At 54.1% G+C, this 17,102-nt stretch overlaps 1 protein-coding gene across 1 annotated transcript; it reads left to right on the plus strand.

The window, feature by feature from the left end:
* Positions 1-445: 445 nt before the first annotated feature.
* Positions 446-14,405, plus strand: CRABP2 (cellular retinoic acid binding protein 2). Its single transcript, XM_035136470.2, has 4 exons — positions 446-843; positions 8,451-8,629; positions 12,176-12,292; positions 12,823-14,405. The coding sequence occupies exons 1-4, from the start codon at positions 774-776 to the stop codon at positions 12,871-12,873; spliced, it is 417 nt and encodes a 138-aa protein (XP_034992361.1). The 5' UTR covers positions 446-773; the 3' UTR covers positions 12,874-14,405.
* The last annotated feature ends 2,697 nt before the right edge of the window (positions 14,406-17,102 follow it).

Here is a 17,102-nt window from a genome sequence, read left to right on the forward strand (position 1 = left end):
TGGCAGGGACCCCCAAGGGCCATCTAGTCCAACCCCTTGCCGTGGAGAAATCACAGCCATCTTCCTTTTCCAGAAACAGGCCCCGTCAAAACAGATGGCTTAGACGCTTTTTATTCTGGAAGCAGATGCAGAGGGTGTGGGAGCCCAGAGAGTTCGTTAAAGTTCAGAAGGCGGAGGAAGAAGGATAGTCCTAGGTCCAGCCTCTCCCTCTAGCTTCCTAGGGAGAGAACTCACAGGCAGCCAGGTAGCAGCCCAGCAGCCCCGAGGCGAGGGGTTCTGCAGTCCAAGCCAAAGAGAAGGGGGGAAACAAGGCTTTGGGGAGGGCTGTTCCCCTCCTGCTTTGGGGCAGGGTCAGTCAGCGGGGACCCAGGTGGGTCTGGGAAGAGGCGGGGCAGTTGAGGGGGTGGGATCATGTTGCTCTGGCTCCCCCTCCCCTAGGCATGGTTGGGGCAGAGAGGGAGGGACCAAGCAGAGGAGAGGAGGCAGAAAAGGCTCCGAAGGGGAAGCGAGAGAGACGGAGCAGGAGAGGAGGACCCCCATCGCTTTCGCTCTCTTTCATTCGCTCCATCACTCCATCCCTTCTCTGCGGAAGCAAAACTCCGCACCGGAGGGCCCCGATCCGCAGGAGAGGCGACGCAGCAGCGCCCTTGCTTTTTGCTCCGGAGGTTGCTCGCTTCCTCCGAGGGAGGCGAGAGGTCCCACCTGCGCGCAGCGCCTGCGTCTCCGCCTGCCGGCCGGTCTCCCACCACCGCCAGACAAACGCCCGCCCCAAAATGCCCAACTTCTCCGGCATCTGGAAGATGAAGAGCTCGGAGAACTTCGAGGAGCTGCTGAAGGCTTACGGTGAGTCTCACGCCCGAGGCGGAGGCTTATTTCTGGGAAGGGCTGAGTCAAGCGCCCAAGAAATAGCCGATGACGCAGCGCTGCTGCTGCTGCTGCCCTCCTGCGAAAGCGGGTCTCTTTCCCTCTATATTTAGACCCCTCTCTGGATGCGTCCACCCCGGCAGGGGCGCATGCAGAAGCCACTCTGGGAGGAGGGCTCCCCCCTCCTTGAACAGAGTGGGGCTTTCCGGATGGCTCCAGTATTTGGATCCGGGCATATCTGGAGAGGGAGCCGCCTTCTGGATTCCTGCATCTCAGCGGGCTGGACTAGATGACCCTAGGGGTCCCTTCCAGCTCTGCAATCTTAAAACATGCTGTTTTTGGATAACCTGGGGGGCGGGAACATAAGCTGGAGAGATAGAAGAGGTCTGGCGCACCCGTGGCTCCTGCTTTCTGAAGGATGTGGGGCTGTCTGGGGTGGGGCGCCTGAGGTTCCCAATGTGCAGCCTTGGAGGATATTGTTGGAGTGGGGAAGAGAAGGGGGTGCAGTTGGGAGCCTTAATTTGCTTGGATTGGGGTTGAGAACCTGCAGACCTGCGTCTTGCCATTTCGGAGTTTCAACGTGTTCACGCGTGTTTAGAAGAACGCACCCGCCTCCGTCTCCGTGTTCCCCGCCGTCACCCCAAAAGCAAAGTTTGCGGCTGGAGCGATCGCCCTGCAGGAGTGTCTGGGGTTCCGCTGCTTGCGGGGAGGAGAAGCCACCGGATTTTGTAACGTGTGAGCAGCTGTAAGGACCACCCTGCTGGGTCAGGCGGAGGGCGGCTCCTCTCCTGGCAGCCTGGGCGGATGGAGCGGGGAGCGCTGGTGGGCTTCGACCCAGTGGAGTTGAACCCCACTTAGCGGAGGCGGGAGCGGAGGCAGAACTGGAGGTCCCCTCCTCGACTGTGTCTCACACAGTGACGGCAACCCCGGTTTATCTTCAGAACAGCTCCGCGAGGGAGACAGGCGCAGCTGAGAATTTGCATTGCCACTCCAGAGGAGTTTGCCATTTGGGGAGGGGGCTTTGGGGACCTATGAGACACCAGGCTAGAAAGCGCTTCCCCAGCCCTCTGGGCAATTCTATTAGAGAAAGGGCTGGTTTTTAGAGCTGCTGCCCCCCTCCCACTGTGTAACCATTGTAGGTCTTTCTGTTTCGACAATGGCTCTGCAGGAGACCCATATATTACCCTTTTGTATAGAGAATTGAGGGGAGAGGTATCCATCCACTGCCATTTGTCTTGACAGTGCTGGTGGAGCCCCCATGGTCAGGAGCAGTCTACCTCAGACTGCTAATCCAAAGTGCAGACGGGGCAAGCAGGATGCTGGGCTAAATGAGCCCCCCCCCCCGTTTTTAGCATGGCTCCTCTTCTTACCTGGCAGAGATCCCCCTCCCCCACCATATTAGCACTTGTTTAAGTTTTGCAGCAGGAATTTCACTATCCATGTTTGTTTGTTCTTAAGGCTGATCAGCCATTTGTTTTATTTAAAAATGAGATTTTAACTTGGGGGTTCAGGCGAACTGACCGTCTGGGCCTTTCCTAGGATTCCACCCCTGCCCCCCAATAAAATCATCATAATCCCATTTTGCCTGTCCTCTGACGTGGCCGGCTGAGTCACCACCTGGATGCCTCTGGAAGGGTTTGGAAGCCGGATCCAGAACCAGGAGGGAAACTCAGGATTCAGATGAAAAAATGGCTGGTCCCTCAGATTGCAACCTTGCAGAAGAGAGGATCCATAGTGGGGCAGGGCAGTTCTGGTCAATGCACTTTCTCATGGGTGACTTCCCCCTGCCCCCCACCCCCACAAAAGGCACCTCGTATCCCCTTTTGAGTGCGGCTCCTGCAAACACCAGTTTGCTGTGAACGTAAGAACAGCCTGCCGGATCAGTCCGCTGGTCCCTCTAGCCCAGAATGCTGCCCTCACAGGGGCTGAACAGTTGCCTGTGGGAAATTGGCAAGCAGGAGGAGTTAAGTACCAGACCAGCTCTCCCCTCCTGCCGTCCCCTGCAACTGGGATTATTCAGAAGCATAGCCATCCTATGGAGAACATAGACATCCTATGGAGAGGGCAAGGACCTGCTTTTGGCATGAGGGACAGTTGGGGAGCACAGAGTCTCTACACATCAGCAGGAGCTTGAGCTGCGCCCAAATCCCTCCGGAGAGCACATAGGTCCCTGGAAGCCAGCGCTCTGAGGCCAGAAGCAAGGAAGCCAAGATCATCATGAGAAATGTGAGTTGGATAGGAAAGAATCCCTAGTTCTGTCCCAGTGAGTTGGGGATTCAAAGATCCACTTTGTCTCTGCAGAAGAAACAAAGGAGAGGGATCCTTTGGAGCTGGGTATGTTTAGCCTGGAGAAGAGAAGGTTAAGGGGTGATATGATAGCCATGTTCAAATATATAAAAGGATGTCATATAGAGGAGGGAGAAAGGTTGTTTTCTGCTGCTCCAGAGAAGTGGAAATGGAGCAATGGATTCAAACTACAAGAAAGAAGATTCCACCTAAACATTAGGCAGAACTTCCTGACAATAAGAGCTGTTCGACAGTGGAATTTGCTGCCAAGAAGTGTGGTGGAGTCTCCTTCTTTGGAGGCCTTTAAGCAGAGGCTTGACAGCCATATGTCAAGAATGCTTTGAAGGTGTTTCCTGCTTGGCAGGGGGTTGGACTGGATGGCCCTTGTGGTCTCTTCCAACTCTAGGATTCTATGATTTTATCGCCTCTCCCAGGATGGGATCAGGAGGGTGGCAGCCCCAGGTGTGTCTGTCTAGTGTTTGAGGACAGGTCAGTGCAGGTCAGGTCATATCAGAAAGATAGTCTCAGAAGCTTGGAGGTTCTTTCTCTCTCTCTCCCTCCCCATGTCTCCTTTACAGGGGTTGGGCTGGATGACCCTTGGGGGTCCCTCCAGCTCCATAATTCTATGGTTCTTTCTTCCTATGGCTTAGTGTAAGCCAGGGGTAGGCAACCTAAGGCCCAGGGGCCAGATGCGGCCCTATCGCCTTCTCAATCTGGCCTGCAGACTGTGTGTTTTTACATGAGTAGAATGTGTGCTTTTATTTAAAATGCATCTCTGGGTTATTTTGGGGGATAGGAATTCGTTCATTCCCCCCCCCCCCAAAAAAATATAGTCTGGCCCACCACATGGTCTGAGGGACGGTGGACCAGCCCATGGCTGGAAAAGGTGGCTGACCCCTGGTGTAAGCTGAGCGGCACCCCAGCATTTCCAACAGAAGGAGGTCCTGGGTGCAACCTTCGGTGGCAGCATCTCCAGGTAGGGCTGGGAAGGGACTCCCTGCCTGAGAACCTGCAGAGAAGGCACTGCTGCCAATCTGTGCAGGCAATAGTGGCCTAGATGGTGTGACTTCAATATACTGTAGCTTCTTATGCCCCCATTTAAACTGGAACATACAGGTAATTATCTGGAACCATAAGAACAAGTATCTTCATTTCTTAGTTGCAGGGCACCCGCTTTCTGTGCAGACGGCCCCGGGTTCAACCTCAGAAAGGCCTGGGGAGAATAAACTCTTCCTGAAACCCTGGACACCCGCTGCTGCCAGCCAGTGTAGAAAGTGCTGAGCTGGATGGGCTGATTTCATACGACTGTTTCCTTTGCTCCTGCGACCGGATCGGTTTGCTGCTGAGGAGTTGGCGGAGGGCCTCATCCAGGCCACGTGCCAAGAGTGGCCTGTGCTCTGAGCTCGCCCTGGGGCAGGCTGGTCTTGCATCCCGCCTGCGATGGAGGCCTGCACACTGCTGGGTGCCACGGCCTTTGGCTCTGGGTGCCGCAATGACAAATTCCTCCTGAAATAACCTCTCCCCACCCCAACAGAGGAGGAGGAGCGGGGCAGGCTTGGCCTCCCCTCCTGCCGCTCTCCTAATAATAATGCCCAATGGGGGCCAGGCTGACCCCTGGTGCTCCCTGCCATCTGCCGGGCAGGAGGCTTCACACACTGCTGGCGTGTAGGGAGATGGCGGCAGGCGAGCCGGAGGAGCCTGGGTGTGTTTGTCTTTTAAAGCAGCCCCCTGGGATCCAGCCCCAAAGGCCAGCACCACCGACACAGTCAGGGAGGCAACTTAAGGAGGGGGGGCTGGGGGCTGGAGGGGCTCCTACCTGGCCACCAACTCCGCAGGACAGCAGATCCAAAGCCTTCCCTGCCCCCCTCCCCTTCTGCCTCTCTGCAACTTTCTCCCAACTGAGCCAAGGCAGCCCAGCTAGGAACAGGGAAGGGCTCTCGTGATGCAGCAGTGGGGCGGCTGCTTGGCATGCAGAAGGTCCTTGGTTCAATCCCCTCCATTTTCCTTCCCTGCCCAAGACCCTGAATAGTTGCTGCCAGTCAGTGTAGACAGACCTGAGCTAGAGAGACCCCCGTGGGTCTGGCTCTGTTTAGGGCAGGCAGCTTCCTTTTGGGAGAAGACTGGGGAAACCCAGGCAGAGCCCCCTCTCCTTGTGGGGGGAAGGGGTGGGGTGGGGTCTGTGAGCCCCTTGACCCTTCGCTCTGCCTTAGCCTCACAGGAGACACTTGAAGAGGGTGGAGGGGAGGCACAGGCTGCGATGGGGATGCTCAGCTGTGCGAGGGGCTCCTGGGAGCCCTGGGTAGCAATACATAGAATCATAGAAGGGTTGAGTTGGAAGGGACCCCATGGGGTCATCCAGCCCAGCCCCCTGCAATGCAGGAATCACAACTGAAGCATCCCTGCCCGATGGCCATCCAACCTCGGCTTCAAAGCCTAGTTTGGGTGTGTATCCCTTGCATCCACGAGGCCTAGAAACCTTTAGAAACGAGAGCATGTGTGTGCGTGTGCCAACAACTGACCTGAATTGCATCTGAAGCGTGGGCTTCAATCTTGGCAGGCATGAATGAGTGAAAAGTTTAAATGTTTCCATCTCGCTCTGGTTGATGCCATCCTACCTCTGTTGAAAAATCCCTCCTGGCTGCATTAGCGGCAGAGATTCCCTTTCCACCCCTAGCCTTCTTTCTCGGGGAACAATAGAGAGAGAGAATGAATCTCCCTCCCTCCCTCTTTTCAAAACTCCAGAGACCACCTTGAGGCCCCGTAACTGAAACCCGCTGACTTGGGGGGAGGACTAGGCCCTCAAAATCGAGGGGAAGAAAATGGGGCAACACCTCTCCCCACCCCCCACCCCGTGAGGGAGGCAAATTCCAACCCACCAATTTATTAGTATTTTTCATTTTTTCATTTTCTTGCCAGGAAAATCTCCTTTCCCTCCCCTCCAATCTCCCTGCGCTGGTCACAGCAAATACTTTCCAGGTTAGGGGGCTTGTGCAACATACTTTGGGATAATTATCACATGCTTATATTTCACTCCTCAGCCCCCCCCCCCCCCGCACTCAGCCGCCCCTTTCCCCCATATCTGAATTATTCGGGCAGAAAGGCTCAGATGTTGGGGAGGGGGAAGCGGGAATAAGCCGGCATGGGGAGGGGGCTGGAATGAGGAAACCGATTTGAGGAGGGGGAGACCTTGGCTGCCAAAGCATTGTTAAATCTCACTCTCTTTTTCCCCATGGAGTAATGGGGCCTGGTTCTCCACCTCCGAGCTGTGTTTTATGGGCATTTTAGCAGCGCAAAGAGGGGGGCTGCTCTCTCTTCCCCCCTCTCATTCTCTTTCTCACTGCTTTGAGAGGGCCATAGAATTGTAGAGTTGGAAGGGACCCCAAGGGTCATGCAGTCCAACCCCCTGCAATGCAAGAATCACAACTAAAACATCCCTGCAGATGGCCGTCCTGGAACCCTCAGTCATATGAGGGTCACGGAGAGGCAGGGCTCCAGGTCCTTTAAAGGAGCTGGGCAAAGGTTTCTCTTCCCTACCAACCTCACCAGTTGCACAATGGCCTGCCAGTGGCTGTAAGAACGCAAGAGACCAGCTGCTTTATCAGGAGAAAGGGGACCCTTCTATTCTTGCCTCCTCTTCTCACGGTGGCCAACCAGATGCCTCTCCTGGGAAACCCACAAGCAGGATTCGAGGACAAGAGCAACTCTCCCCTTCTGTGGCTTCCAGCAACTGGGGTTGAGAAGCATTGCTGCTCCTACTGTGGAGGTTAGAACATAGCCATCAATTGCCTTATTCTCCACAGATTTGTCTAACCGTCCCATCTATGCCTCCTGCGGGAGGGAGTTCCATAGATCAACTCTGCAATGTATGACAAAGGACTTTCTTTTCTCTGTCTGGTGCCTCCCAACATTCAGCATGACTGCATGTTCACCAGTTCTAGCATTAGGAGAGAGGGCGGAAAACTTTTATTCCTCCACTCTCTCCGTGAGAAAACTTTCCTCTATGTACTCCAGGCCTGGCAACCCCACATGCCAATTTATTTTCCTTTTAAAAAAAATCCTTTCTAACGTCAGGCAATCTCTCTCTCTCTCTCTCTCTCTCTCTCTCTCTCTCTCTCTCTCTCTCTCTCTCTCTCTCTCCATGAGGGCCTTACCCTTGCCACTCCCCTAATAAAATTACAATCTCTGTTCACATCTTGTAATCAGTCTTCGAAAAGGGAAATTTGGCACCGCCTGGACCCTGGAACGCCTCTGGACTGTGCAATAATATTTCCCTTGCAATAATTGTTCCCAGAGGCAGGCAGGGAGATGGCTCCCATTTCTCTTTCTCTCTTTCCCTGAAAGGGTGAGTTTTCCTACAGCTGCGCCACCTCTGCAGGCAGAAGCAGGAAAACAAAGGACTGACTTTGGCTCATTCTGCCCCCCCCCCCCAAGAGGCTGAATTTGACAATCGGAGCAAAACTCTGAATGACCCATTAATTCAGACATGCGCCCTCATCTGCCTGTTTTTCACCAATTGCAGATGCGGTCCCGTGGGTGGAGTAGCCCCATGGGGTTTCAGTGGGGCTACGCCAGTGTAAGCCGATGGGTCCTCTTTTTCCCACGGCGCTTACACTGCTGAGCCATCTCCTCCCTCGCCCGTCTGTTGCACAATTGCACATTTGTGCAAGGTTGTTGTGTCAACACTGCCTCTGCATGTATCTCTCTCTCTCTGGAAAGCTGTTGCGATGAGACATGGCTGTGGGTGCAAGACTGACTTCCCAGTGACTCAATCTGATCCAGGAAGGTCACGGAAGAAACAGGCGCACCCGAAATACCCTAAATGTCAGCTGAGTCTGCCTTCCCCAGACATGGCCAATTGTATGTGTGTCAGGAGTTCCTGTCTACCTCCTTCTGATTCTGCACCCACAAGGCCCTGAGTGCTGCTCTTTCCCATAGCCCCCCAAGGAGGGGTTCCCCCCTGAAATTCAATGGGGAGAAAGGAAGAACAGAAAGCAAGGGGGTAGGTGAGGTCCCTTTCTGTCCATCCTGTTGAGTTTCCAACTCTCCTGTCTTGGGTGCTGCCCCCCCCCACCTTGATCCAGCTGCAGGGCTCTTCTGATGTTCTTATGGAACCTCCAAGTGCAGAGGCAGTCTATCTGAGTTCCTAGGGGCATTTGGCCACTGATGAGAAGAGCAGGCTGGGCCAGGTGGGCCCCCTTTGGCCTGATCCATCTGTCAGGCTCTCCTTATGTTCTGCCGCCACCTGCAGGGAAGTATTTTGGAGCCTTCTCCTCACTCCCTGTTGCCGTGTCTCGTTCCAGGCGTCAATGTCATGCTCCGCAAGATCGCTGTGGCTGCTGCCTCAAAGCCAGCCGTGGAGATCAAGCAGGACGGGGAGTCCTTCTACATCAAGACCTCGACCACCGTCCGCACCACTGAGATCAGCTTCAAGATTGGGGAAGAGTTCGAGGAGCAGACGGTGGACGGGAGACCCTGCAAGGTGAGGGGCAGGGAGGGGAGGGGGGTCCAGGGGGGGGGGTCTAGCAATCCTGCACTCCAGGCCTGCAGGCCACCCTCTGTCGCCCAAGGGAGAAACGGAACTTAAGACAGAGATCTCAAGGACCAAGAAAAGTGGAGCGGGGGAGGTGAGCATCAATTCTTTTCCTTGGTGGGTCAAAACTGGGCTGGATTTGCTTCTCTCCAGCTGCTTTGCATGACGTCGGCCTTTGGGCCTCAACAGCCTATATCAGAAGTGCAGGAAGCTCCCTTTTGCCACATCACTTTGGGTGCATTCAGCTCAGTGTTGTCTACACTGGCGGGCAGCAGCTGTCCAGGGTTTGAGGAAGAGGCTCCCCCCCCCCAAACCTCTCTGGAGATACTGTCGGTGGAGAAGGAACCTGGGACCTGGCTCATGCAAAGCAGGGTCTCTCCAAATGAGCTACAGCATGTTGTCTACAAATAAAACCAGATTTCAGTCCTCCTGGTTCAGGATGGATCTGAGGCTATGAGCTGTTTGACACGGGAACAGACTCACTAGGAGGTGGTGGGCTCTCCATCCTTGAAGGTTTTTAAGTTGGATGCCACCTGTCAATGATCTTTTAGCCGTAACTGCAGGGGGCTGGACCATCAGATGACCCTTGGGGTCCCTCCCAACTCTATAATCCCACGAGTCTCTGAAACTGCATTGCACCATTGGCTCACGTAGCTCAGCACTGGCTGGCAGCAGCTGTCTTTGGTTTCAGTCTCAGGATATTCCCCCCTCCCCCGCCCTACCTGCAAACGGCGTCAGGGATCTTCTGCCAGCAAAGTGGGGTCTCTGTCCCTGAGCTGTAACCCTCTTCCTTTGCCTCTTGGGTGCCCACATCCCCATCCTGCCCCTCTCTTGGATGGATCCTGGCTTTGCAAGGGGGTCCTTTGGGGCTCCCCTAACTCCCATGTCCAATATTTCTTGGCAAACCTTTTCTTCCCAGCTGGGCTTTGGCCTGGGAATGGAGGAAGGAAAACCTTGAACGTTGCTACACAAAGCAAGGGGGAGGAGCCCTCCCAGCCCCCTCCCCCAGTTGCTGCATTTCCCCCCTGGGGGGTCGGGTTGGGTCCTTTGTGGTCCTGTCCTCTGGCCCCTTTGAGCAATGCCCTTGGAGATTGCTTAGGGATCCTTACGGGAGGAACTGAAAGCAAAACGGTCAGCATCGTAATGCCATTATACCAATCTCCGGTGTGACCACATTTGGAAAGCTGTACTGGTCACCTCAAAAAGGATATTGCACTATTGGAAAAGGTGCAGAAAAGGGCAAGTGAAACGTTCAAGGGAATGGAGACACTCCCCTGTGAAGAAAGGCTGTAGCGTTTGAGACTTTCTTGTTTGGAGAACCTTTTGAGTTTAGTGAAAAGGTGTGAGAGCCAGCCTGATAGAAATTGATAACATTACTAGCTGGCCTTGCCACGCGTTGCTGTGGCTTTTTGTGTTAATTGGACCTTTTCCTGTGAAATGGACCTTCAGAGTCCCCCTTCATTTTGCACACAATCATTCCTCCCAATACGCGTGTTCTGTTAGATTTTGCCCTGTCCCAACCCTGACTCCCCTACCCACGTGTTTTATGTGAAATCACCCCACCCCGCCCCGACACATTTATCCTACCCAAAGGCACGGCCCTGTAATAGGCCCATATTCAGTTGATTCTTGCCTGTGGCGTAGTCAGCTATCCTGGCTGGGCTATGCTGTAGCCTAGTCAGTCGGCTGCGCAATGCTGGGCCTGTTTTCAGTTGGTTGCCATGGAATTCTGTGCTGTCACCAACTGTCTGCAGCCAATGGAGACGCAGATTCTCCATTCTATTTCCCAGCATGCACTTTTATCTGATCTGTGTCTCCTGAAACACGGGGTTTTGGGGTTTTTACTTGGCCCAGGTGTGACATCTGTCTTAGGTAACTTTCTAAGGTCCTTCGGACATTCGCATGTGATGTTGTGTCAAAATTTCACCTCAATCGGTCAAGCGGTTTCGGTGAAAAGTGGACACCCACCCACATGCCCTTTTTACATTTTTATATATATAGATGCCTGGCATTGAGAAGGGGGGGGGGAGAGGAGGTTTCCCCCACTCTCTCTCCTAAGACTGCTCTGCAGATGTTAGTCACAATCCACATCCATCCCATAATTCCTTACGAAATACTACAAAGAATCACAGAATGGTAGGGCTAAGCATCAGCTGAAGCATCCCTGGCAGGCGGCCATCTGACCTCTGCTTCAAAGCCTCCAGCGAAGGAGAGGCTGCCACCTTCCCAGGTAGACCATCCCACAGTCAAGCAGCTCTTACCCAAAAAAGTTATCCGTGTTCTTTAGTTGGAATCGCCTTTCTTGCTATTTGAAGCCACGGGTTCGAGTCCTCCCTTCTGGAGCAGCAGAAAACAAACATGATGGCCTTTTATATATTTGAAGATGGCTGTGAGGTCCCCTCTTCCTCTCCTGTTCGTCTAGCCAGGCACTCCAAACTCCCTCAACTGCCAGGCATGTTGATGCGTTTCTTCCCTCAAACCAGCTTCAGTCTGACAAGCCTTGCTGTGCTCTGAACTGGTCAGGTCTCCTCTGCACTTCTGGCCTAGTTGCCTTGGAGCAAACTTGTTTTCTGCTGCTCTGGTGGGCTGGACCTGAAGCAACAGATTCAAATAGCAAGAAAGGAGATTCCGACTAAAACCTCGTGCTAAGATCCATTTGGCAGCGGAATGGATATAACCTCAGAAGGTGGCAGACTCTCCTTTGTCTGAGGTTTTTAAGCAGATGTTGGGCGGTGCCTGTCCCAGGTGCTTTAGCTGAGACTCCTGCATTGCTGGGGGTTGGGTTAGATGACCCCTGGTGGTCCCTCCCAACCCTACAAACAGGCAGCCCTGTTTAGGGAAGCTTTTAATGTTTGATGGATTTCTGTATTTTAATGTTTTGTTGGAAGCTGCCCAGAGTGGCTGGGGGAACCCGGCCAGATGGGCGGGGTATAAATAATAATAATAATAATAAATTATTATTATTATTATTATTATTATTATTATTATTATTCTGTGATTTCTCTAACCAGTATGTCATGTTCTCCTTGGCAACAGCTCTTACATGCATCCCTCCATTTATTTATTTGCAAGAGGGAAGGAGGATGATATTCTGTCCTGAGCAATTGCATCTTGAGCCCCCACTCATTTTCATCAGGGCTCCCAAGGCAGCAGGTCGGATCCCCTTTATCGATAATAAATGCTGAGGACCATGACGGAGATGATTTAGATCCCCAAAGGACCTGGGGGCTGCCGGCTCCCTTTTTCCACCAGCTGCCCCCCTTCCCCTTCCTGGCCAGCCCTTTGGAGATGATGGATGGAGCGGTCAGCCTAAATTGGGTGGGGGGAGCCAGTTGCCCTCGTCCAGCTCCGGCTGCCTGCCGAGTGACAAATGAGCGCCTTTTGGGGGCAGAGGTGGGGGTTTTGATGGGGAGGGGGTCAGCCTTTTGTTGGCTGCTGGCAGGCTCCTCATCTCACTGGTGGGGGGGCTCTGCCCCCCCTTTGTTCTCTCCACAGAGTTTGGCCAAGTGGGAAAGCAACAACAAGATGGTCTGTGAGCAGCGGTTGCTGAAAGGCGACGGCCCCAAGACAGGCTGGTCCAGGGAGTTGACCAACGATGGGGAGCTCATTCTGGTAAGGGAGCCTCCCCACTCCCCCAGGTCCACACACACCCCTTGCAGATTAGGACACTTGAGCAGGGATGCAGGAAAGTGCAGTGGCTCCATTTTCTTGACACTTCCTGGCAAGATTTCAGGCAAGTGATATTCTTAATCTTTATTTGGAGGTGCTGTTGGTGAGGATGGAGCCAGGGGCCATTTGCATGCCAACTGGGCTAGACCCCCTTGCACCTCCTTTGACTTAGAAGCAGGAGCAGACTTACTCTTAGAAATTAGGAAATGAGGAATGAGGCAAGTCTTCCTCAGCCCAGGAATTTGGTTTCCAGAACTGAGAACCGGGTGTGCTGCCTCCCCTCCCCACCCAGAGTGGGGCACACAGTCTGTTTCAGGTGGGATGGAGAGGTCAGGATGGGGGCTGAACACCTTCCCCCCGTTTTGCCATCTCCCCGCCAACACCTTAAGGAGGACCGTTGGCGGGATACACCCCCTCCCTTCTCTCCGGTGTGCCCATTTTTGCTCTCCTTCATCTTTCTTTGTTTTTTCCAGACCATGACAGCCGACGATGTCGTCTGCACAAGGATTTACGTCCGGGAGTGAGCGAGGCCTGCTTGTGGGGTGGCGGTTGGATTTGGGGAGACAGGGGCAGTAGGGTCCAATGGGCAGGGATCTTCCACTCTGGGTCATGGCAGCCCGCCCACCCCCCTGTGCCTGCCCTCCCCATCACCCTCTCACTCTCTGCCCGTACTCAAAGGGCGCTACATGCAGAAAGACATAAGCAGAGCAGCTGGCTCTTCATCACATTCCCTCCGGCCTGGCAGGGGGCGGATAAAGCAGGCTCTGTCCTTGTGATGCCCCCTCCCGCCCCATCAGAGCAGCCTTTTCCCCCTTCCTCCATTCTTTTCTGGGGTCCAGCCACCCTTTTGTCTGCTAAGGGTCCATGACCCCCCACCCCTTCCACCCTCGGGATTGCAAACAGAGAATCCCCTTGTTTCAGAGTCTGGTTGTGGGATTTGGACTCAGACTGGAGGGAGGTGTGTGTGTACCAGAGTCCCCCTAGCACCGACCTCTCTTTTCCTCCCTCTTGTGGGCACAAGATGGGATAGGGTGGCCACAACCCAGTCTCCCTACCCCTGCACCTCCCAAGTAAATCCCTGCATTGCTGGGGGTTGGACTGGATGACCCTCGGAGCCCCCTTCCAACTCTACTCATTTTCCAAGGCTGCCATTTTCCTGGGTCCCCTGACATAACCCCTGCATTCTGAGCCCCCTCTTGCTCAGCATCTTGGGAAAGGAAACTAAAACCAAACAGGCTGTCCAGGTTTTCATTTCATTTCAAGCAGAGCACCTTGACGGCCAGCCCTGCCCCACTGGGCCACCGGATCTCAGTTGGCGTAAAAGGTGTAATTTAGCTGAGTTTCACCCACCAAACTGAGATGCCTTCTTACCTCTGGACCTTCTGTGTTAATTGCTAGGATTATTAAAAAGTATTTATTTGCTACCCTTGTACTAACAAAAGAAGAAGGAAAAGGATATAACCACTTCCTCCCTCCCCAAAAACGAACCCCACCACCACCACCACTTCCCTGTGTGAGCACTGGGTCTCTTGTTCAAAAGCCACCTCTTTGATGTTTGTCTTCCTAATAAATGTATCATTAAAAAAGTGTCTACATTTTTGTCTGCCTTGCCCTTTTTTCTTCCTCTTGATTGTTTGCTTCCAAAGATATCCCCCCCCTCAAAAAAAAGGCCATGCACATAAACGGTTCAGTTGCACCCTCAAAATCTAGGAAAGAGTCGGACCTCTGGGATGTTTCACTCAGAAAGTGTTGGAAAAAGAGACCCTTGTTTTTGAAACAAATCTGCTAGTGGCGTTTCTGAGCCCTGTATGTTATCCAGGGGCTACTAGCCAGGGTGTCTGTGTTCTGCCCACACTATGGGAGGCAGTGATGCTTCTGAATCCCAGTTGCTGGGAATCACAAACTGGGAGAGTGTTGCTGTTGCTGCTGGGATCAGAGTCTGCTTGTGGTGTCTGGTTGCTCACTGTGAAAAGAGGAGGCTGGACCTGCTGGGCCCCCTTTGGCCTGATCTAGCAGCAGCCAGGTTCTTCTGCTGCTCTTGGGGAGCCTCCAGGTCCAGAGGCAGTCTATCCTAGGTATATGTGAACACTGAAAGAAGAGGAGGCTGGACTAGACCCTTTGGTCTAATCCAGCAGAGGGACTCTTCTTATGTGATTTATTTTTTTTATCTCTGATCTGCCATAGACACACACCCCCATTCTCAAGGTTTAAGTGATCCAAAACAAACCTCACCCCAAAATAAGCCTTTTGTCAATCTATTTAAGAACAATTTCTTGCTTAACCGGCTTGGATTATTTGCTTCTACCTAGGAATTTTCCAGGATTTACCAGTACCTGTGCATTGAAACACTGAAAAGTAAAATATGTCAGGCAGGTTAATTTCAGGCAGCAGATTCCCTTTCTCTGTGTGTGCAAGAGAATATTCCGCTTTCTCATATGTCCTGCTTTCTCGCCCCCTCCCCCCATGACTGTTTGCAGAGGTACAAGGAGGGCGGGTGGGGGGGCTGCTTGCCTGCCTGCCTGCTTGGGTACATTTCCACCTGAAAAAGTGGTTTGGGCCCAGGAGGCACCCAGAGGCCACTGTCACAGCTGATAATAGGGAGATGGATGAGCCGCTAGCTTTGCTTAATGCAAGGTCAGGGCAGAAGGGGGTGGGCTCCTGAGACACACACAGCCAGAGCCGCCGCCCCCCAGCAAGGAATGGGTTTGATCCTCTTAATGGGGGAAATCTCAACTCTAAGAGCCCTGAACAAACTACAATTCCCAAAAATCGGGTGGAGGGGCGAAAGAGACATGCCTGTTGAAAGTGGGACCAGAGCGCTTTAAATGGATGGCACAGGAGAAAACTTTCCCCAACCCCCAACCCCCAATTAATAATTCTGTTATCCTGCCTCTTTTGAGCAAGTCCAGGCCGGCAGAGAAAGCGAGGGTCTTGGCAAGCCCCCTCCCCTCCCCTCCCCAGGTGCCCTTTCATCCCCCAAGACAAAGAGCGACCTCCCTCAGCCCCTTTTGTCTCAGTGCGGTGGGAATGCCAACCCCCCCCTGCCCCTTTTAGGCCCCCGGGCAGGTCAGAGGCCACTGAAGAGGGTTGCCCAGGCTCTGAATACCCAGCTCGTCTCCCACCGCGCATGCCCCTGACTCGGGGGCTGTGAGGCAGAGCAGCTGCGACACCCGCCCGCCCCCCACTTCTGAAAGAGATGGATGGCCTGTCAGGGAGGTAGGCAGCAAGAGGCATTCAGGTGTGCTCCCCCCCACAAAAAAAAAATTAAGGGGGCTGCAGCTTTCCTTTGCGCAGGCACACCGATCTCCCACCTCTCCGGGGTTTCCAACGTGGTGTTCACAGGATCGTTCCCTCCTGGGGTCGTGGGCTCCCTGGAGGCACGTAGTCGGGCCCTCGCAAGGCTGCACGACCTTCCAATTATGTCCGAATGAGGAGACAGCAGCGCCCTCTTCCCAAGCGGCCCCGATGCAAAATGACAGTCAGCCTGCAGAAGCCACAACGGGTTGGGGAAGCTCACTAGCGGCTGAGCAGCCTGAAATTCTCCTGGGGCAGCTACGGCTTCTCTCCCCACCCCGATGCCAACGCCCCCAGGACCTCTGCAGCCCCAGGCCAGGCGCCCCCACTCCCGCACTTCTCGGAACAGGGCTGCTGGCCCAGGCTTGTCCCAGGTTACCTGCCGGGTGCCTCCATTGTTAACCCCTCTCCCCTCCCCGGCCGCTAGTTGCCATCACTTGGCAAGGATCATAGAACCGACCCCCGACGTTCCCTCGCCCCACCTGCGCATAGCAGCAAAGGTTCAGTCCTGTGGCACCTTGAAGATGACGCCGTTTATTGTGAAAGGAGCTGCCGCGGCCTCAAACAGCACCCGAATAGCGAGTCTCTCCCTGGGAGTTCACAGAATGGAAGAGCTTGGGATCCGGGGGTCATCTAGCTCAACCCCCCTCAATGCAACCTTCTTCGTCAACGGTGGAGGAAAAGAACAGATGAGAAGGAAAGGAAACGGGGAAAAACAGAACAAAAAAGTGGCCACTGCCTTAGTAGCAGCAACAATTTACAGGGGGGGGGTGAAGAGTCCAGCGGTGGTTGATAACACAGAATTCTTGGCATTGGTAAGCCCATCCATGCACACGGCAGGATTTTTTTTAAAAAAAATCTCCCTGCAATTCAAGGACTCACCGCTTTTCTCCGATGGGCCACCTCAAGGTCGGCTGCAGAGACCAGGTAGGCAACGGGACTCAAATGCGCCCCCCTCGCAGAGACTTTTTTGTCTCATTTCTCCTGTCCTCAGCTCCGAGGGCGTGATGGGCTCACTGCCGTTTTTGCTGCACGGGGGCGCTAACCGAGCAGGCCCCCTCCTCTCCATCTGGTAACAATTCGCCTCTGCGCATGCAAAGAGTGCTCGCCAGCAAGTGGCGCTCTGGCGCAACCGTAGGCCAGCCAAGATGTTTCGGAACATTTGCCCCATGGCGCCAGGTCTGCTGCTGGGTATTTAGACCCGGAATATCTGTAAGCTGCTGGAAGAAGGGTTAAACCCCGCTTGCTCCCAGAGCCTCGCCCTGCCCTGCCTTGTGGCTCAGACCAGAAACTGCCTTCCACCTCGCCTCCCCCCCCCCCGCCCAGTGCAAATGGGCTCCTTCCTGCTGGGTGTTGGCCAGCTAGAGAATTAGCAGCTCAGGCAGTTCCCAAGAAAGGGTCGCCCCCCCCTCTGCCCGCCAAACCCATGTTCTAGAATGCGAATGCGGGCAAAGCGGCC

The sequence above is a fragment of the Zootoca vivipara genome, chromosome 17 (genome assembly GCF_963506605.1).
Source record: "Zootoca vivipara chromosome 17, rZooViv1.1, whole genome shotgun sequence".
Taxonomy (NCBI): domain Eukaryota; kingdom Metazoa; phylum Chordata; class Lepidosauria; order Squamata; family Lacertidae; genus Zootoca; species Zootoca vivipara.

What these genes read in the sequence shown, in the direction of transcription:
- CRABP2 (XM_035136470.2), top strand. Translation starts at nt 774, where the DNA reads ATGCCCAACTTCTCCGGCATCTGGAAGATGAAGAGCTCGGAGAACTTC. An exon ending in GGAGCTGCTGAAGGCTTACG is followed by an intron (nt 844 to 8,450) that starts GTGAGTCTCACG and finishes GTCTCGTTCCAG; the next exon opens with GCGTCAATGTCATGCTCCGC. An exon ending in TGGACGGGAGACCCTGCAAG is followed by an intron (nt 8,630 to 12,175) that starts GTGAGGGGCAGG and finishes TTCTCTCCACAG; the next exon opens with AGTTTGGCCAAGTGGGAAAG.